This window comes from Toxorhynchites rutilus, chromosome 2, assembly GCF_029784135.1.
Source record: "Toxorhynchites rutilus septentrionalis strain SRP chromosome 2, ASM2978413v1, whole genome shotgun sequence".
Taxonomy (NCBI): domain Eukaryota; kingdom Metazoa; phylum Arthropoda; class Insecta; order Diptera; family Culicidae; genus Toxorhynchites; species Toxorhynchites rutilus.
Genome location: NC_073745.1, coordinates 208457461 through 208480537, shown reverse-complemented (window position 1 = coordinate 208480537; position 23077 = coordinate 208457461). Strand labels below are relative to the sequence as shown.

Here is a 23077-nt window from a genome sequence, read left to right as displayed (position 1 = left end):
TGAATATGTTCTACTAGCGTGAAAAATAGAGCTTCGAATTTCCCATGAATTTGTGTAGACCGCAAGACGTCCCAACATGGACTAGAAAGTTCGTCTAGTCTGGAAAAACACATTGCGGTCTAAATATGTATGGTTATCTGTGCGAAAGAGCGAAAGCGAAAAAAAGGGATTAACTCAGTTCAAAAACATATTGAAGCTCGAACCACTCAAAATGCTGAATTCACCCGCAACAAAATGGCTAGACCTAACCTAGATTCAATTACGACCAAAACCAAAACGAAGTTTGAATTATTTCAAAAAAAATTTGAACAAAACAATATCTTTTAGGGCCATCTGCTGAATGGAGGAACGACGAATGTTTAAATGAAAAATAGAAATTCAATAAAAAGAATACCGATTCATTTATTTAGAATGAAAAATTCCTGTAGTATCAGTATGGAAAGCATTAGCCTCATAGTAACTTCATGTCCCTTTTTCAAGCGTTGACACTTCTCCAGTTGTTTTAACTGTTGCCTTCCAATTCATTACAACCATAGCTTTTTTGTATGTACTGGAAATATATTATAATGAAGGTTTTTGCGTTGCGCAATGTAAATAAGCATGCCTTGGTAACTGAATAAACTTCATTAAACCTCAATAAAGTATTGTACACCCAGGTTTTTTTACGCGGTTTTTTTTGCGCGGTTTTTTACGACGTTTTTTTACGCGGATTTTCCAATTAATGCGGTTTTTTACGCGGATTATCCAATTAACGCGGGTACCGTGGTAGACCAGTGCAATATCACATGTCCCCCTCAGCTCACATTTTTCTCTCATGTTCCCTCAGAGTATATTACGGTAATTAGTGCTTGTAACGAAGCTTAGCGCTCAGTGCCGCACCTTATCATTCTTAAGTGGATTTTAGGTGTTGGGTAACGGGGAGCTCGCCGGGCGGTACAACGGGACTGAGTTTTTACGGGCAGCGGTTCGTGAATGTCTTTCCCTGTCTACTTAGATCTGGAAGGTCCAACAGTGGTACTGCACGTGCATCGGTAGAAGAGTGTACAAATTACTGGGGAATCTTCTAGCGACAGCAGATGACCTAATTCGTGAGGAAAACCTAACTATAGCTACCAGTAACCAACGGAATTGTAGGAAAAAACTACGGGTTTTCGGAAGCGAGCAACACTTAACTTTTTACTTCCGTTATACATAAGGATAGTCCCATTTAACATCTATCATTAGGTGACATGATTCCTTTTTACGCGGATTTTCCAATTAACGCGGTTTTTTACACGAATTTTCCAATTAACGCGGTTTTTTTACGAGGTACGTTTCCCCCGCATAAAAAAAACTGGGTGTATCGTTACTACAGTATATATGATTCTTGGTTTTACGTGGATACAATCAACATCGCCTAATCAATAATAACTATATCTACCCATGCTAAAATTATGCTTCGAAATTGGACTTATAAATTTAATACAGATTTCAATACTGATTTTTTGAGAAAAAAAAACTAGATGAAAAGATTTTTCCAGCTCAAAAACACAAGAGGCGAATGAACTGAAAAGCGCCGTTTTTGCGCCCAGTTTTGCGCTGAGTTTAGTGCTGAATTGTGCGCCGTGCTTGCGCCTTATTTCTATATTGCGCGCTTGAATTTGGATTGCTCTCTCTGTTGAGATATTTTTCTTCACACAAGCGTATACGGGTCGTATGGAGACGCGCTATTGTTTTTATGCTTTGCCTAGAACTAGTGAAGACAAAGCGGGCGCTAGAATTTGATGTGTGTGTGTATAGAATGAGGCGCGCATCACACAAGTGAGAAGAGATGTTTAGTATCTGGATTCTGCGCCGAATACATTTTACGCTGTCGTGTTTATGAATTTTGTGCACTTCGCTCCTAAGTGATGTTCATTGCTTCGAATACAGAATGAGACTGAAAAGTAACCTCAGCGAGATCCGATATTTATACTCTTGGCAAATATTCCCCTTCCTTGATCGTCGATAAGTTGCTCGTTATTGACGGCACGGGTAGGAAATCTCACAAATGAGCAGAACAAATGTATGGGAAAATGGGAATGTTTCTAGAAATTTCCGATTCGTTTGGCGATTTACATCGCCAAAATCCGTTCGCGGCAAAAATAGTTGTTAATGTTACTTTATTTCATAAAAACTTGACCTGTTTTCTGTTTCCCGTAATGAAAGGCGCAGTTCTACGCCAAAAAACTTCACGGGTGACGTCCTAATTGAACCCCTATTGAACTGACAAGATCCAACATATATTCGTACGAAAACTAGAATGGGTGATTATTTCAAACGAACAATATCGGAAAGTTCGAATGGATGAATTTGATTCGTACGAAAACAATAACATAAATTGAGCATATTTTCGGACGTTTTCTATTTGTTCGTAAACAAGAATGTCGGCATACTGCTGGTATGACACAGAAATTCTATAAACAAAAAGGCGTCAAAGGAATACCCCCACAGTTTCTATAAGTAGCCCTAAATCACAACTTGTGACATGGTGAATGCCTCTAATCTCGCTAGAAGCGATATCTGTTTTGAAAGATTTTAAAATGGTGTATCAATCCGAAAGAACACTAAAACTACCGACAGTTTTTACATACATTTTTCTACATAACAGATCATTTTCACCAGTGTGATATTTAATTGTCAAAATATAAAAATGTTGAAGGATATAAACTATTTTTATAAATGATCATAACATTATTAGAAAATATTTAATAAAATTCATGATAATGTTTTGTGAACAAAGGATACCACCGGCTTAACACTAGAACTACCGGTTGGTAGTTCTAGTGTTAAACAAGTGTGTATATTGACATTACGTGTAACTGTAACTGGAATTGTAAGAGTGAGTATCTTATATTCTAAACTTTTACTATTGATTAAACTACGAACAAGATAATTGATGTATTTCACTAAATTGAATAACTAAGATATTTTTTCGATGGGATGTGAAGAAGCAAGAATGTGGTAAATTTTCATAGGAACAGGCATGCGATGAGTCGTGTTAGTCATTTTTCTGATATTGAATGTATGAATGCATGTTGAAACTTTCACCAGAACAATTTATTTTAGAATTAGGTAAATTTTCATTTTAAAGCAAATGTTAGTCTACAATGTGGGTGTTATATTATCAAACCAAATAGTCTGTGAGACGCACAGTGAGACAATCGGTTTTAACATTTGTTTCGAAAATCAATTTAAGGAAAACTATTTCACCTATGTGCAGTCTAGATATCATCGTAGCCAAATGCGATAATACATAACGTTCAAAGGTTATTCAGATGTTATCGTCAACACTAACTCTTCGCTCACAGCATATTTTTGAAACAGATAATCACATTTACAATATAATTTTTGTCATGGTTTTTTACCTTTTCCTTTTTTTTCATTTCTTGGAAGTATTTCGAGATTGTAATACAATGCCACTAAATTGTACGAGCATTATAATGGAAACCCTAACTATAGTTCAATAAAAGTGCTTTACTAATAATTTCGGCGTGGACGGAATGAAATTCAAAACTATACCGAGAGCGAAGGACTATCAAGCAAACTCATGTAAAAATTTCACTAATCAATTCAAACCTGCTCATAAAAATTCCTAGTGATCCACGAGGCATAAATCGATCGCAATTCCGGAGGTGATTTGGCACAAATTCCAAGTATGCAATCCCACAGCAATTGGTACGCTAGCAGGCGATCTCTACCGAGTGACTGCTGCACCGGAGTGTTATCATCTGTTTCGGTAATCTTGTAGTTGAAGTCCGCTATCAGCTCACCCAGCACGGGCTGGAACTCATCGAGCTTTGTCTTGAAACGTTGCAACAAATGCCAGCTGTCGTCAACTTCTTCGGAACCACTTCGCTGCTGTTCGACCGATTCATTACGTCGATGCAATTGTTCCAGATCCGTTTGGATCAGACCCACGGTGAGCTTCTGAATTATTGCAGCGCAAGAAACTCGCACCCGGGAGCTCGAGTGGCTCAGGTTTGTCAGTGCGAATGTTATTAGATCATCGAGGGAAATTTTTGAATCCACTTTTTTGGTCTGAAAGTGGGTACATTGCATCATTTGTTAGGATAAGAAAAACAAGCTTCCCACCTTAAGTACATATCCTAAGTCAATGGAGTTGACATGGGTACTGATAGCATCTAGGAAGAACGCGTCAGCTATGCGTCTGCAGTCTGAATGTACATTGTGTTAGCAATGGAATATAAATTCAACTCTTACATACCAATATTATTCACAATATTTACAAACGTCTTCAATAGTACCAAATTGACGTCCTTCGCGAATACATTATCCCATTCCTCTATCACATTGGTGAGCATCTCGGTTGAACTTTTCGTTTTCTCCGCTTCGAAGAATCTGATCACAGTGCTGAACAATCGGAAGATGGCGGCTATGAATATTGCAATCTGAAAAGTATATAAATTCTTCATTAGTGACATGATTTTTGTTTCCTACGGGAACTACTTACATCATTTGTCCTGAAATGTTGGTGATTCTTCGATACGGTCAGCGTCCATGAACTAAGAGCTATACGCACAAAATCCCACTTGCTCAAGTCCAGCTCGGTTGGGAATTGGCACACAACATCGGTCAACAAATTTGCTAGTTCAATATCCAGATAAAGGTCGGTGCCATCCACTTGCATTAAATCACTGTTCGACAACGAAACAAAATACATTAGCTTTGAGCGCGCTATTGCTTGCATAATATCAGTCTTTGGTAGGTCTAATGCAGCGATACTCAGAGCCACAAAAACGTTTTAGTAATGGTATCGCAGGCAGCAAATAAAGGATTTTTTCCAAGCCATGACCGCATTGTTGACGTAGGACTACGAAATTATAACCGGCGAGAAACAAACATTATATAAATGCAAGAATGAATCTATTTAGTATTTAACATTTGCAGCACTGACAATGGATGAATGAATGTGAGTGAGGAACACGAACGCTTCGCGAAGCAGAAAAACGCCAATTTGAGTAAATTTTTAAATCAACTCTTATAATTAGCATGTACTGTTGATTGCTCGCTGTCTGGAGCAATACTGAAACTTTTATGCCGAAAACAATGCTCGAATTCACGAAAAATAATTGACCGATCGGATAAAGTCCCTTATATCTCATTCACGATTTACCAGTCATCCTACTAGCGACCAGATGGCAGCGGCAGCGAGGCTTCACAGATGATCCTTCGCAAGGCTGAGTGTTTAGATTCGTTTTCCAAAATGACCGTTTTCAAGTCTACAGGCGAATGAACTAAGAAAACCTGAAAGAAATTATTTCAGAATGCATCGAATATCTCTTTAGTCGAATTTGTTGGTGGCCCTGGAAAGGAACGATACCGTATGCGTAACAATGTCACGATTAAAATAAAATCACAAAAATTTCGGTTTCAATTTTTCTTGTTTATTTAAAAAGGGGATGTTTCTGAGAGTCTTAAACTAATTTAATCATCGATAGAGTTTCTACTTGCTGTAACTACGACCTTCACATGCTTCCGGAACGCACGGCTGGTTCAAATAATGTAGCCTAGATTTATTTCTTCCAGGTAAGGTACGGGTCAATATTTGTCTAAGACTTGTTGTACTCAGGTGGCGTTTAGAACAGGCCATGGCCTCCTTGACGCGCCATACTGAGTAATCCAGCGGATTGAGATCGGGGCTGGATGGCGGCCACATATCCTTCGCCCAGAACGGCAGATGTTCGGGCAACCACTTCTGAGTGCGGTTCGAGGTGTGGCACGGGGCTCCATGTTGTTGTAATACAACATTTGGCTTTGGGTCGTGCTCCTCATTGATCCACGGACTAACATACTTAGAATCCCGATGCAGACCTTTATCACCTTCTGGAATGAACACCAGGTTCCTTTTTTGTATCGGAACCACCAATCCAAACACCATAACGCCAGCAAGATGCTTGGTCAGATACACTTTTTTATGCTCGTCGGCCACGTATTTTACCGGGAGAGAACTAATATAGCAATCGGTTCTGGAATTTGATACGGGATCGACGGCAAACATGCTCTCGTCGGTGAACAGGATTACCGTTTTTTCGCTTGAGGAAGTTCAAGATTTTTTTACAACGATCGACTCATGTCTCTCGGATGCGGTGGGTAATCATATGAGTTTTTTTTCGTAACCTCGACTTCGCCCGGAATCTTCCTTGATGTAAAGTCGCTGATCCCGTGTTCTTCCGCCATCTTGTCCGAATTTTCCTTTTGATGGCAGCGAGAACCCTCGGAATCCGAGCTGACCTTCGATGAAGCCAGCCCGATAACCTCCCACGAATCTGTTTGTAAGTTCGTTCGTCAGGATACTCCCATCCTTATTCCGACACATTTCTGCTTGTGGCACGAGGCCTTTTCGGGCTGTATTAAGTTTCCGGTAGAACTTTCACGTCTCATGAGAGCGGTGCAGCTGTTCGAGTTGTTCACACTTTTCCGCTTCTGTCCATATCGTTCCACAATCTGACGGGTAGTTTGACACAGCATTAGCTCCCTCGCAGCATTCTTCTCGTGTAACACTTGCTGAAACTTATTATCGAACCACTCGTACCGGTACCTTCGTTCCACGTGTCCTACGATGTTCTCCGATATGCTGTTGATTGCTGCTGTCTTGGCCATGTTCGTTAATTTCGTCCTCTTCCGGCAGCGCAGCTCCGAGCGAATGCGCGTAGTTATCGGTGACATCTGCTTGCTTCAGCCGCGTGAGATTGTACCGTCGCGGTACCAAATGTTGTTACTCAACGGAGTATTTTGGATGCATCTTAACCATCAATAGATATTGATCTGAATCGGTGTTGGCGCCTCGATAGGTTCTGACAACCATTTTGTCCTAGAAATTCCGAGCGTCTATCAGAACATGGCAGTTTATGTTTGATTTGGTGTATGGATGGAGAAATTTGTGTTGGAAGAAGATACTGCGTATGGCCATACTGTTAGAGGTGGCGAAATCGATGAGTGATAGGCCGTTTTCATTTATTCACTGATGTGCACTGTACATACCGATTACAGGTTTTAGTTCCTCCTCGTCACCGATCTGAGCAATGAGATATACGATGATTTTGATGTCATGTTTTGGACAGCGTTCGTATTCGCGTTCCAGCTGCGAATTTAGAATTCGTCTTTGTGATCACCGGGACTTTCAAGGTGAGGGCTGTGCACGGTAATTGATGTTGATGAATCGGCCCTTAATCCTCAAGCTGCACATTCTTGAATTGATTGACCACCATCCAATCACACGTCTCTGCATATTGCCCATCACAATGGAAACTGTATCTAGCTCGTTTGTGTTGCCGCAGCTCTGGTAGATGGTATGACCATCGCGAAACGTACGCACTGTAGACGCACTCCAACACACTCCCTGCAGCGCTAAGATATGAAACTTGGGGTTCTTCGAAAGTTTGGAAAGCACACGAGTACTTCCGATGAAATTGAGAGATCGACAATTCCACGTCCCGAGTTTACAATCGTTAGTCTGTTTTCGTCGCCTGGGTCTACACCGATTAGTCTGGTTCAAATCTTCTGGTGTAGCGTTCGTTGCTTGGTGTTATTACGGTCCGGCTTGAAAGACCTGCGACCAACCCCACTATCTTGCAGGAGAACCATCATAATACTGTTTATGTTTTATGTCCTGAGTACCACCAGTACTGGACATAGACGCTTATAGCAGCGTCAATTCATTTAAAGCTGTTCCCGGGTTTTTCTGGCTTTTTCTGGAGACTGGCAAAGCCCAATGCTCATCCCACCTCACCCTAGACAGTTCCCCTGAACCAGCCAGAAAAAACGATCTTTGACGATAGAATTTCTGATCCGAACGGAAATCGAACTCGATTCCCCCATCTTGGCAAGCGCAACGCTTACCACGATTACCACAAATCTATCAGTTCATTCAGACTTGAAAATGCCAATTTGGAAACAAAATTAAATCTTCGATCTTGAAAAAGGCCATTCAGAGAAGCTCGTTGCCATCTGGTCCTTAGCTGAATGACTGATGAATCGTGAATGCTGTAAAAAAACCTAAGTAAAAACATTTAAATTGCAAAATAGCTGGTTTATACTCAATAAATTGAAAACGGACGGAGCTTAAATTGCAATGATTTCTCTGTCCACATTATCCATAGAACGAACGCTGCATTTGCTATTTCTATTTCATAAAAACGTGTCCTGCTTTTATAGTTTAGCACCATTACTAAAAGACGTAGTCCTACGCCAAAACGCGGTTATGATTTCTGAGGTTTTCGTTACTGTTACACATACAAAACAATTTCAAATAAAGTAACACCAGATGATTCAACCAAAGAAGTTCGCTGGGCCGCAGGTTGAGTATAGCTGGTCTAAAAGATGCTCGATAATGACCCAACGAATCCCTGAAAACATACCAGTTGTAATGTAGACATTTGGTGTTGTTTTGTTTGCTTATCATTTCGTTTAGAACAATCAGAGCATTGCCGACGATTTTCTTATCGCCAATTTCGTTGAAGTTAGACGAGAAATGGTTCACTATCAAACAGCGAGTAGCGGCTAGTTTCACTAGAATATCGAAATAGTTCTCGAACAGATTGGGTCGAATTGGTAAACACTTTGGTGGCATGCTGCGGGACAATATCTGCCGGGAGAAATGAGACATCTTTCATTGATTCCACTAAATATCGAAGAAGTGCTGCCTGAATACCTGTAATATATTAATGTAGCTCATCAAATCCTCGCTATTCACAACCGTCGATACATCTTCGTACAGAAGCACTGCTCCACTCTCAGGGTCCGAATATTGTTTAGTCTCCAACAGCGAAAGCAATGATTTTGCCCATAGAAGGCCTGTTTGATTTGCCAATTCGAAGAGTCGTTCCTTAAGCTTCTCCAAAACATTCGCTGGTAGACCTTTCATCAACAACGATATTTTTTCCTGCAAACTTATTATAAGCACCTCTACGGTATCGTCTAGCTGTTATGAAATTTATGGATCAGATTATGACGAAATTTAATTTGTGGGATTAAACTTACATCGTTACTACTATACAACAGGGTGGTGCCAATCGCATTCGTGTATATCACAGATAGAACTTTCTCATATATCAATTCCGTCCAATGAAGGATAAAATTCCCTTCAACATTCATGTTGTCATCATCCTCATTACCATCATGGTCCATCGCATTTTCGCAATTTTTAACAGCGGCGTTTTTCGAGCTGCAACTCAGCTGGTAAACCACATTTGTGCAGAATAATTCTCGCACAAACAAAACTCGCATATTTTTCGTGAATGCATCAACCAACAGATCTGTACCATGATCATCACTTTTTGTTGCCAGAACCGCATTCAAAAGTTCAATATGCGTGGAGAGTTTCCCGAGCAAATTCTTCGCCAATGAATTCTCGTTGGCATTCTGTTTCGTAATAGTTTCAAAAAGCGCTGCTATTTGCTCACTACGGTTGGCCTTATCTCGCTTCAACGATTCCGAACCACAGGTCATTAGTTTTGTGCAGATCTTCGTCAACTTTTCGAAATGTTCCAAGTGGAAGTCATCCTTCTCCGTAAACATTTTGATTTCCTTTTCAATAATTTCCGTACATTTATCGACGAGCTCCGAGTCCAATGTTAGGTCCTCATCAGAGAGGGCATCCTGCCAGGCGGTCGTCACTTCCCACAGGGTGTCCTCCGACAGATAATCACTGACCGAATTTTCCGCACTGAATTCAAACAATATCACAAACATTATCCGCTGGAGATCCTGCTGTCGACTGTCTCCACAGATGACCGGCATGATCTGGGCCAGAAAACTTGCACAAGTGTCCTTCAGCTCAATTTCGTCGTCATTTTTCAGCGGTGTTGCCAGCATCTGGACGATTCGGCGGCAAGTGCCCGGATCGATCAGAACGTCACCACTTGTCGACACCAGGAAACACTTGTGCAGCAGGATTATATTTTCCCTAGTGTCACCCTGGGTAACGGCATGGGCACAACTGATCAGATACTCGCTGACCTCCGTCTGGGTGAGAAATTTCGTTATGTTCCGATCGTTGCATAAAGGATGACTGAGCGCTCGCAGAATCAGCCATTTGCGGACGGTTTTGTTGGCAAGCTGAAAGGATAATGATGGATATAATTTCATTATTGTGTTAAAATTGTGTTCATTTGACGAAGAACTGATGTATTATAAAATAAGATTCTTAGCTTCCTATCGAGCATTCGGTTCGACTTCAGACACTATCACATAGAGTAAACTGACCATACGTCCCGCGTTACGCGGGACAGTCCCGCATTTCTACAAAATGTCCCGCTTAAGATTACGTCCCGCGAAACGTCCCGCATTTGGCAAAATAAACGAAAATGTCCCGCGATATCAATATATTTCAATATTACAATTTGATCATGTTGATTTTATTAAATACATGAACCTCAAAAAAAAAACTCTTACTTGGCAGACTGTTCAAGAGAGCTTCCAATGCATCCAAAGATTATTACGCTGAGCTGGTTTCATCGCACCGACAGTGGATTTTTTATTTAGAGATTGTTAAATGGAAACGACAGCAACAAAATTAGAAAATGATTTTTATAAAAGTCCCCTATTGATCCGGAGGGATCAACGTGAGTCAGACGAAAAATTTATCTTTAGTCCCCTAGCTCGGTCAGGGATTAACGTGTTGAATAAGCCGAAGGAACTAGTGTATACGGGACAGGAAGAGGCAGGGTTGTTCGATGAAGTATCGTAAATGAAGCACTTGGCGGCCTTACGGAAGTTGGCCGGAACCTCAACCATGGCCGATGAAAAGATGTATGTCGTGGCTCAAAAGTTTTCTATCGGTCGCAGCTGGAGAATGTTGGGAAGGTTGGCGGTCTTCGCGACAATGTTTATCTTCAGCCGGTCCATCCTCCAGTGATCTTTTGGCATAAAGGGCAGATCCCAGGTTCGGTATGAAGACCTCATCACTGTCGCAACTTCCGGCAAGCACTCCGTGCTGTATATCTCCCAGTTCACCATATGACTCGAAAGAAGAGCGGCTTGGACATTCCCTTCTCGTTTGTTAGAGAATGACCTAGAGTTCTCGAAACTTGATGTGGGTGATATATTCGTCGCCATCGCTTACCTGGGGAACGTAAAGTATTCGGTCCCCTGCCATTCGTTGTATTCAAGCATCAAGTACGTCTTGTCTTTCATTATGAGCACGAAAAGAAGTTTTTCCCCAGCGAAAAAGAAGTTTTTCACTTCTTTCACCGGATTTCATTATCATTTGTAGTTTTTTTTTTCATCGCAATCCGAAATTAGTCCATTTTTTATCGCATACGTTGACGCTAAAATCGGTGAGAAATGGATTGGAATTTTCGTGCATTCCATTCAATAATTGGAAGAAAATTGTAGAAGTTGAATCGTGCTTGCCAGACTTAAATGCTCTGAGTGAGTGATTTTCAGGCGTAAACAAAATATGAACCACCGAAAAATCACAAATGAGTGCAAATACTTGTAAGAAATAATACAGATTAGGTTTAATTGCAAGGACACATGTTAAGAGTTTCAAGAATAAATGAAACTATGGTTTATGTTCACATAAGGTATATACATAACGTTTTGTTTTTTGTTTCCCGCGTTAGACCTCTGAACATCTGGTCACTTTAACATAGAGTGAAATTCCGCATTAGGGCGATTGAAAATTATCCGACACGTCACGTAGCGACGTGTCGGATGAAATATTCTTAAGATACGCAGGGTGCCGACTTAAAAAAATGCACGAAAATTCCATGATATTTCCTGATTTTCGAAAAAAAATCAGAAACTTCCAGATGTAGACTACTGATTCTGTAGTTCACTAGCATCCAAAAATATGTTTGATGACTCAGAAGAGACGAATTTCATGCCAACTCGTCTTAGGATTTGGCAGCACCATTCCAGATAGCAGTGAAACCTTGTGGGTGTAAAGCAACTTTGCATACTTGAAATATTCGAAAAATAATTAGACTACTTTTTGGAAAAAGCCATTTTTTTCTTACTTCTTTACAATAGTATATAACATGAAAACTGTGATTTAGCATTAGCATTGAGCAAGTTGCACAATATTGTAGGTGGTACAAATTCAGAGCTGTTACGTCAAAAGCCTGCCTTAATCCGTTACTGACGATTGGTTATATCTCTTAGATAAAGACATGCTTCCAACAGCTGAGAATTGTCCTGGCCACGTCCTTGCATATTTACTTGCATATTTTTGGATCGGGACAATGGGGTGAATTTCTTCGAAATGACAACAATCCACCCAATTCTCAATTCCACCGTATTAAGAAATAATGAGTAATTGTAAAACATAAATTGAAGAAGCGTGGAAAAGAGGCAGATGAATAAAAGATAAATGTAAATAAAATAAAAAAAATAAATAAAAAATCATATTCTATTTGAATGTTTGAAAGGGGGTCTTCGTAGCCTAATTGGTTGCGTGTCCGCTACTAAGCGAACGATCATGAGCTAATAACTCAGGGCCCCTCAACTGACCATCTTTGTGTGTTATTCTAGCTACTACGTCCACGCAACAATCATCATGTGTCGGTAATCCCAGTCCCTTACCGCTCACATTACGATCTGCTGCATCGGTAATTGTTGCTAATTCTAACACAGCAATGGAAGCCTCATATCAACAGTCCCGTTGTGAACAGTCCAACTGTGAACATTCGAACAATAGGAATATTCTAACGCCGAAAAAAGGCGGCATGTGTTGTGTATCGATAGAAATGGAATACTCGGCATGTGTTGTGTATCGATAGAATTGGAATATTCTTAGGCCTAAACAGCTACTGTGTTATAAATAAAAAAAAACAAATGTTTATCGATGGATAGGAATCTTAAGCCTAAATAATATACAACAATAGTTATCTTAACATAAAAAATGTATACGAATAAATTCGGCTCTGTGACAGCTGAATTGCTAAATGAGCCTAATAAACGGATGGGATAAAAAAAAAAAAAAAAATTGCGAAACTAAATAATAGAATGTCATCACACGAATGTTGTCACGTCAATAGCTGTTTAGAAGAAATCAATGTTCATCTAGGAACTAGATTCTTAAACCTATAGATATCTAAAAACCAAAAACTTTATTCGGAAGTTTGCGCCATGCTCATGATTCTTCAACGAAACTACGAAATGAATGAAAATTATTTTTCCCAAATCAAATTAGTACTCTATGTGAATGAAAATCACTTTTGCTTGCAAATAGTAAAAAAATATCATACAAAAATTGTGTCTAAAGATAATTTCATATTATAGGGTAAATGATCTTGGTTTGTCCAGTCGAAAATATGATCATGGTTTGCCCACTTTTTTGAATGCTCTAATTCAGCGCTCCTGTGTCAAATAAGGCCTTCGAATGTTTCGAAACATATAAATGAAATTGCCTTTTACATGATTTATAGTAGTTTGATAGTATATTTTTACGAAATCACATGTTTTAAAGGATTATAAAATACACCTTCTATTTGTGTCAATGCGCCCCTCATTCGAGCTAACTTTTAATCGATCACCAGATGATTATTTGGCACGTATTCAGACCTTTTCTGGATTACAACACTTATAAATATTGTAAACATCATGCTTGCTCACCATTTGTATCGGATTTACATAGCTAAACCATTAAATTAACGCATTTTGATGAATTCAATTCTGATCATGAGTTGTCCAATTCAATAATGTTGTTTTGTCCACATGATTTCTATGGCAACCGCTTGGCGCGCAGCAGTTTGTTTATGTTTGTTTATGGTGTGCTTCGCGCATAGCAGAAGTATGGTTTTTCTGTGTTGATTGTGTTGAGGTGAACACTTCTAAAATGCCCAAAGAAGGGCAATATTCTGAAGAAAGCCTAAATTATGAATGAATCAATATGATGACAGTAAACTCAAGCAATGATAAATGCAACATCTAATTGTGAATTCGAATGTTTTCATTCAAAAATGGAGATTTCTAAAACCGGACAAACCATGATCATTTTTTTGGGCAAACCATGATCATAATTCTTCTTTAAGGAAAATCGTTAAAAAGCATAAAAATTTAAATAATTTCAACACCTTATGGTAGTATTAGCAACTAGAGACTTGGGGCTTTTCAACAAACCCAAACTCGTATCGATTATGTGTGATTTTCATGAAGAAAAATCGATTTGCATTTACTAGTTGCGTAAAAACACCCCAAATTGGACAAACCAAGATCATTTACCCTACTGGTAAGTTTTGGTGAGAATATCTGAAAATTCATAGAAAATGGTTTAAATTAGGGTCGGAACAAAGTACTTCTAATAGGTAAATAACGCTAAGGAAAAAAATCATACAAATTTTAGCAATTTAAAACTGCCTTTAGGCCGACTGATCTGATAGAGAATAGTTGGCGTCATACAAACTAATGTCGTATCCAAATGTCGACACCAGTCGTCCGCCAAAGCGAATACGAATCTGTAATCTAGCTCTGGAACTGATGTACCATGCGAAAATCAATACTTGCTGCTGAGATAACTGGACGAAAAATATATATGGGAAAAAGCGGTCAAAATGAACACTCTAAGGAATACTCCCCTTTCATTGCATCCACATAACGCTGCAATCTGCGTTCCACGAAGAATACTATAGCTCAACCCATTGACGTTCAAGATATCAAACTGCTTTTACCACAAAAACAAAAATAATACGCATTTCATTAAAAAAAAGCTGAAAAATCGAAAATTTGTTTAGTGTATGGTTAAAATGTTCACCTGGTGGCGGCAAAATGAACACCTGCACATATCATGCCAAATGGGCAAGATTTATACGCTGTTTGATGTCCAAATTCGTTCGAATCATCATTGAGAAAGTAGGCACACGTATGAAACAATCTGGGCCCAGTCACCCAGAGCAGCAATCAGAATCTCCCCACACGCACAAAAAGTAGTATGAAACACATAACGCTTCACACACTGAGGCTTGGCTCCGGTTAGGGTCAAAACCATAAAGGAATCTTTTGAAGAGCAACATGTGATAAGGCATACCAGCTCCAGGAAACATAACATTGCAAGTCGTCACCCGGTGGTAGCTCATTCCGCCCCAAACACGAACTAAACGCTGAAATCAAACAAAAACAACTGTTCGCTTCTCATTAAAGATGTGAACAGTCGTCCAAACTGTTGATTTGTCGAAGATTCAAGTCAAATAATCCAAATTTTATGGGAATTTTCTCAAATGCGACGCGCAAACTTACATCCAATATTGTTGCGCAAAACTACAAAATAGAATACTTAGCTCAATCCGCTCCTCGCTCCTCGCTCAGTGCAGCCATGATAGGAATTCCTTCCTGAGTGATACCACCACCACGATGCAGTACACGTTGTACACAAGCACACAACGATTAAGAGCAAGATGGCCGAACAGAGCTCTCACCAACACGCATACACTATGTGAAAAAATGGCTTCGCTCGACATATCACAACATTATTAAACTACCCCCATTTCTATGATTTGTCTAGGGCATATTCGGTCAGTTCCAAATCCACAAGGGCAAAAAGCACAGCCCTTCATGATATCACGAACTCCGAAATGACACAAAGCACACGTGCTAGGAAAACGAAATGCAGCTGAAAGAACAACCGTTTTCCGGCACACACATCTGAATGCGCCCCGAAAAATGAACTGGTATGAAACGGGCACTATCTAACATCGGAATTTTCCGATCGGTTGGCCACTTTCACTTCAACCAAAACACAGTTTAGGGTGATTACAGCAGAATATTTTTCGAACAAGTTCAGATACAGCAGCACAACACAAACACTCCGAGAGAAACAAAACAAAGCGACCGCGGAGCAAACGAGAACAGACGTCCGCATTCGACGACTGCACGAACGAGACTCAATTTATAACATGAAAATTGTGATACTTACAAAATTCATGTCAAGGGATGAAATGTACGAAATTGTTTAAATTTTCACAAAAAATACCATTACTTACAAATACCATACTCTATTTAGAAACATGTCAAGCGTGAGAATTTACACACAAAAATGTTACAAGCAAATCATTTTTTTCAGGAGTCTTCAAACAAAAATGACTTATATTCTAAAAACTATGACAGATAGAATGTTGACGTCTTCGACAAAATTCATATTTTAATAAGATCTAAAACTATCAAATTAATTACAAAAAAAATTACAAAATTAGGATTAGTTGTATTTTTTTCAAAGAAAACATGAAAAAGTTGTTGTTCGAAAAACTTTTTCCCTGTAAAAGTGCCTACCTTCCGGTGTATGGACAACTTGTTGGAAATTTTAAGGACTATTCATATATATATTTTTGGGAATTTTAAGAAAAACGAATTTTAATTTTTAAAATAACTTTTTTGTCAGCAAAATTTTTTTCCAAAAAGTTTTTGGTATTTTTTGTGAAAAATTAAACAATTTCCTACATTTCATCCTTTGACATCAATTTTGTAGGTATCATAGTTTTTATGTTATAATTGTTTGTAAAAAAGTAAGAAAAAAAATTGGCTTTTCCAAAAAGTAGTCTAATTATTTTTCGAATATTTCAAGTATGCAAAATTGCTTAAACGACCCATGTTTACACCCACAACGTTTCACTGCTATCTGAAATGGTGCTGCCAACGGCCAGTCGAGTTGGCACGAAATTCGTCAAGATTCAATTAACAAGGCAAGGAAATGTGGCTACGGAGACCCCCTCACTTACATACTTCACTTTCACTATTTAAAGGCTTGAAACTTTTAATTCACAGAGATTAGAGATTAGCTCCCGGATATCGCTGTCGTTCTATCAACTGCGATTCACTTGACGCAGGAGTTTTCCTTACCATCTATGTAAAGAGAATGCCCTTTCAGACATTTGCCTTCGTTTAGCATCGCATTATTCTCTTTTAAAACGCTCAATACTTCCTGAAGTCGTCCATCATGTCCTTCTTTAGATCGTCCTGCTACTACCACATCATCGATATACGACGTCTGTTCAAAAATTATCCCGACACTCGAATTTACGCGGGTTACGTGTCGCGATACTTTTCGAACAGACCTCGTATACACCTTCAATGCCAGCTATCATTTCTGACATCACTGGAAAATTTCCGGTGCATAGTTGATGCCAAACATCAATCACTTAGGGGGTCTTCGTAGCCACTTGGTTACGCGTTCGCTTACCAAGCGATCGATCGTGAGTTCAAACTCAGGGCCCTCAATTGACCATCTTTGTGTTATTATAGAATAACTACGTCCACGCAACCATCATCAGCTATGGAGATCGATCCACGGTGGAACAAAGATCGATTAATCCATACAACTGCTCTGCTCTGCAAGAAACATCGGGCTGCTGTTCTATAAATAACCCAACAATGATCAATTGTCTCCGCTGTCCGGTCTGCTGAACAATGGAAGAACAGATAGAATACCCTTACGCCTAAATGGCTACTACAGTGTAATTTACCACAAAGTAATGGAACAGAAAACCTAACGCCTAAATGGCTACTACTTCTACTGTGTAATTTACAATTTATAGAAACATAAACATATGTACATGTACACGATAAAAACCCGGCTCTGTTACAGACAAAATGCTAATGAGCCTGATAAATAAATAAATGGGATAAAAAAAATCAATCGCTTGGATCTCATTAGTCTCTGCTTATCATGAAAGTGGTTACTTCCCCGAGACTCGGGGTGTAGTTCAATATGATGGAATGCAGACGAAATGTCAAGCTTCGGAAAGATGGCAAGAACTGTTGCACTGCTTTGTTTTCTGAAATATGCCGATTTGTGTTTCAAAATTTAAGTAAAACATAGAGATCCAAATCGAAGATCCTTTTCGCGATAAGGGGAATAAGAACAGTTGGAGTCTTAGAACGGCGCAGATTACCCTCCATTTGCTTAGATTGTCATGGCATCTCGATTTCGTAAAAAAATGCGTACTATATAAAAATAATTGGATTTATAGTTGGTTCAATAATTTTACAAGTTTTTCTTCTCAGGATACCTAAAGATATTCCCGGCCGTGTGTTGTGAAACATAAAATTGTCGGAATTTCGTTTCGTTGAGCGCACGCGTTTACAAAATCACATCACTTACCTCAGTGAATCCCGATTCTTACATCTCCCCCACTAACAACTATTCTCCCATGATAATCGCTAGGGAACCACGCTACAAAGGCGACCCTTCTAGCCTTCGGGCGACGAATATAATACTAACATTCCTTCTCTTCTAGTGACTGTAAGGACGTGGCCGGCGTCGTTATTGACCATTTAAAGCTCGAATCACCGAACCTTGCACAATGAGAATGGTTTGAATGGTCAATCACGGAGAGCAACTATGAAGTGTGCAGTCTACTCAAGCCCAATCACAAGCTCAAGAAAAATTTTCGAGATGACAGTAAATCTCGATCTCGTTTCATGTAATTTTAATACGTATGGCTCAAAAAAATTAAGAACCTAGACTTCCCGGAACCCCCCTTGGATGATTTTTCGGTTTTCAAAAAAAAGACGGGTGGGTAATGTCGGGGACATAACCGGAGTGACGTAGGACTATACAAAGGGGACAGCTTTTGTTAAATATATATTTTAAATATATTGTTTTATTTTCTTCTCTTACGTGAATACCTACATATATACCTGAAAAATGGATTAGTTTACTGTTTACTCTTTATGAACATGTTGATGGTTCTGAAAAGAACCTTTGGTGTTGTGTTTTGTTATCACTCGATATTCCTATCTTGTTCGGTTAAACCTTCCTGTTTAGCTATTGCGTTTGCCACTCGCCACAGTTTTCACAGTTGGAAAATTTCTTCCCATCCAGCTTGTGACATGTTGTTCAGTAAATTACATTTAACGTGCCGGAGAAACACTTTGCCACTCACTGAAACTAATTGTTGCCTTGATGAGCGCCGAACCGAAACTGCTCTGTTCTTGATGCGGATTTTCTGATTGTCGTGAGCAGCTTTGCAAGCCAACTCGAGCACTCCGACGGCCGAAACTCTATAATCGCTGTTAGGTATACTGGTGCTCCGGCACCAATCCGTTCGGCCTAGTTACCCTTGCGGAGCAATCAGTGAATGCGACCAACAGGGAACTGGAGACCTGTACGGTTCGAGTGAGACTTTGCCTTTCCCTTAACTTGTCCTCCTTTGTTACGTCCACGATGCTGATGCCGTACAACCACACGAGTTTACGGTTTGAAAGAAAATAAGATTTATTTTTGGGGTCCGCGTGTTTTATACTCTAGCGGTACACACTCACAGGATCGGCAGACTCAGCCAGAGGGGCGAGTCCAACGAGACGAACGAATGAGCGTTAAAAGGGAGCGATGGCAAAAAAATACATTCATTACGATTTGTTCGCTCGTTGGATTCACATGCAGGCTAAAAAGGGTCCTTTTCAGGATCACAAAATTATCTTCAATCTAAAGAGTTTATTGTTTTGTTATCACTCGATATCCCCATCTTGTTCGGCTAAACCTTTCTGTTTAGCGATTGCATTTGCCACTCGCCACAGCTTTCACAGTTGGAAAATTTCTTCCCATCCAGCTTGTGACATATTTTACAGTAAATTACATTCAATGGCACGTCGCATTACCACCACTCAGTGTCGGATTGGAGGTAATTTTAACCTGTAATTGAACATTTGTGATGACAGTGGTACAGTGTCGACTTTCAATGTGGGGTCATAATTTCGACCCCGAACTCTATGTTTACAAAAATGTCCAACTAAATATGTCGCATTGCAGGTCCGTCCAATTAGCTAAATGTCGAGATAAGTGTAAATTACTGTACTTTCAATCTAGAAGCAATTTAAGAATTGGTGAAAATCAATAAGCTCAGAACAACTGCCAAATTCACATACTCATCATATCCTGGCAAACAAATTATGAAAAAATCAATTTGTGTTTTATTATTATTTTGGATATTGTTTTAGAAAGCATTGAACTGTTTTTCCTAAACTCTTTTTTGGAAGGTTTAATGGCCCTGAAAAGCGCCTTGTTTTATGGAATGGTTCCATTTCAGAAAACTTAGTACTCGTGGTTTTGAAAAAAACCATTTCGAACGCCCTCGATGCCGCCTTGTTCTGGATTTGCCACCAAAGCAGTTTGTATAAAGAACAAACTTTTTTCTTCTGCTACTTGATGCCGTTTTGCGATTGCGTTTGCCACTCGCCACTCGTTGCAACTGCCTGTTGTTGTCTTGATGTCCACCGAACCGAATGTGTTCTGTTCTGAATGCGGGTTTTCTTATCGTCGCGAGCAGCTTTGCCAGCCAACTCGATCACTTCGGCGGCCGAAACTATATAACGCCGGCTAGGTGGACTGGTGCACTGGTACTAACGCGCTCGGCCTAGCTACCCTTGCGGGGAACTTCAGATCAACACGGTTCGAGCGGGATTTTGCCTTTCCCTTCACTTTTCCTCCTTTGCCATGTCCAACCATGGCTGCTTGTGTTGGTTTGTTGATCTGATGTGATGCGAAACGATGTGGTGTACGGTTTCGATGAGAATGATCGTTACGGTAATCGGTAGTCGGTAATGAATTAGAGAGACTTTAAACTCTGAGAGTTCATTCGTCTCTATCGTTACGGCAGCGGAGCGGGGATTTTTAAGCTGACTGGCTGGCTCGAGAATTACGCATGTGTGAGACTGCGACCAATGTTTCGTTAATTTTTTTCTTTTTCCTTTCCAATCGTGCTTCATTCTATTTCGCTGCTGCTCTGGTTGCCCGTTTTGGTCGGTACGATTTGAGGAGCACAAAATGGACCAATCAAAAATAGGCACATAGTGCATTTGGACAATGCTTGATATTTCACAACTATTCAATTATTTATATCAAGAAAAATGAAATGTTATTCGTAATGATAGATGCGTAGATATATTTCCTATCAATTGATGCAAAAACCTTTGCGATCTATTGAGAAATGCTCGAGTTATAAGCGTTCCAAATCTTGCATTTTTTCCTACTTGTTCAGTGCCTAGATTTCCATTTCATCCCCTATATCTTCCGGTTAGACGTAGTCCTACGTCAAAACTCAAATTTCAGCGTCTGCGGCACTAGTGAATGAAGTCCGATAAGCTAATAATTTACATTGTGTATTTTATCGTGTAAATTAACATTTCGCATGAAGTCCCATATCGAGATGACCATTTCCATTGGCACCCTAAACCAAACGTTTTGCCCCATATTCCGTATTAAGTAAATATTGACGAATTTTGACAAATAGTAGATCTTAACTTTTAATGCAGTTTTAAGACATTCGGGATCAAAAAATTCTAAAACACCATTTTCATGTTATCTTACCAATCCCCACCCCCCTTGGGTGATATTTAAATTTTCAAAAAACTCAAACTTTGACTCTCCTTTAAAAGGGGACTCCGGTCTGGAAGGTCGAAAAAATCGAATTATTTTTTGTACTTTTTGGAAGTTTATGCCCTATAACGATTTTTCGTTATTTGGTTTCGTTGGAAAGTTACAGCCAGTGTTGCCACACGTACAGATTTATCTGGAAAGGCACATATTTTTTCGTTATTTTTGGTACAGATTCTGTACGGTACAGAGTACAGATTTTCGTCAAATAGTATAGATTGGTACAGTTTTTTTCAGCGTGTGAAATTTCTTACATTTGAAGAAAGCAACATTAAGGTACATGACGACTTTTGCGCCGCAGTATCGCTTGGTGCTGCTGATCATAAAAGCATTTATAATAGGGGCTAGTTGGTCATTTTAGAATAAATTTGATTATAACTTTGTAGTACGAAGTTTTGCGTTAGAATGTTATGTACCACAATGAAGCTTACCTTTTACCCTTTCAATGAAAAATAACCAGAGAATCAACTATTTGACATTTTTCTTTTATTTAACGTCTTTGTATTTCAGAATATATTGACCAACTAACCCCACATACGGGGTAAATTGGTCAATAATAGGCATGTTATTTTTGAGCAAATAATAAGCGTTTTTCCATTAGAAGTTTCCTTCATTATGAATAAATTAATTGAATCAAAACAAAAACAGTTAACTAATATCATGTAGTAAGTAATAAAACAAATTAATGAAAATTTCAAATTATCATCGTTGAAAATTAGACAATCTTTTCTAGCGATTTCGTCGCTCTTCCCCTTTGTGGCGAACCAGAGATGCCAGGTTTGAGGACATGTCTTCATTTTGAAGACATTTGATTTTGTGAAAACACTTTGAAGACATTATGAAATATGTGAAGAAATTTCAGTATGTTAGCGTACGTGGATTTTTAAACGATATTATTTCCATGAAATTCTAACTATTGACCGAAAATATCGTCAAAAAAGTAGGGCTTTAGTCTCAGCAATCGAAGCGGTCCGAATACATATTCTCTCTAGAAGACATGAGATCATTTGTGCTCGAAAATTCGAATGATTTTGACATTAAATTTCTATTATTTTGGCCTTGGCCTTATATGCCTTCTATATTTGTTTATAGCTTGCGTAATGAAACACAACATACCTGAAAATTTTATATGCGTTGCTCTCAAACGATCAACTTGTGTGACCAACTAGCCTCTCTATATATGAAAAAGAATATTCATGAAAATTCAACAAAAATAATTTTAAAAGCGATTTTCATTAACACTTAATGCTAATACGTACAATAAAGCTTTGTTTTACGTTTGAGCCGATTTTTTTCATGGTTATTAACCAGTTTTAAAACACATTTTATAATGCGCAAACCGTGAATGATTTTTGGCGAAATCGGAACCATGTCCGTATTTTTTAACCTACTTAATAAAAAAAATTTTTGATTTGCTTATTTTTTTGTATCAGCAATTCGCTATTTTTCATCCATAGATCGCTAATTTTTTGGACGCTCAGATTCTAAGATATCGTCACTGACCAACTTACTCATATGACCAACTAGCCCCGCCCTACCCTACAGATTTTTTTAAGGAAAAAGTACAGATGAGAAAGATTTTTAACCCCTCTGGTACAGATTTAAATGTTGCAATACTGGTTACAATCAAAAGTACACTCTGTCACGCAGGTCTATAAGACCAGGTGATGATCTTGCTGCTTTGTGTCATTGTAAACAAACAATGCTTCAATTTATACAGGGGTTAGA

The 23077-nt window shown here is 39.1% G+C and overlaps 1 protein-coding gene across 1 annotated transcript in view; it reads right to left on the bottom strand.

Moving 5' to 3' along the window:
* LOC129765491 (E3 ubiquitin-protein ligase listerin) overlaps window positions 1–23077 on the bottom strand; it is a 43668-nt gene that overhangs the window by 6104 nt on the left and 14487 nt on the right. The window contains exons 4-10 of the mRNA XM_055765863.1: window positions 9022–10098; window positions 8693–8962; window positions 8400–8626; window positions 4493–4676; window positions 4247–4430; window positions 4114–4196; window positions 3598–4059 (exon numbers count right to left, since the gene is read on the bottom strand). Coding sequence (XP_055621838.1) covers window positions 3598–4059; window positions 4114–4196; window positions 4247–4430; window positions 4493–4676; window positions 8400–8626; window positions 8693–8962; window positions 9022–10098 — 2487 coding nt within the window. The remainder of the gene's footprint in view (window positions 1–3597; window positions 4060–4113; window positions 4197–4246; window positions 4431–4492; window positions 4677–8399; window positions 8627–8692; window positions 8963–9021; window positions 10099–23077) is intronic.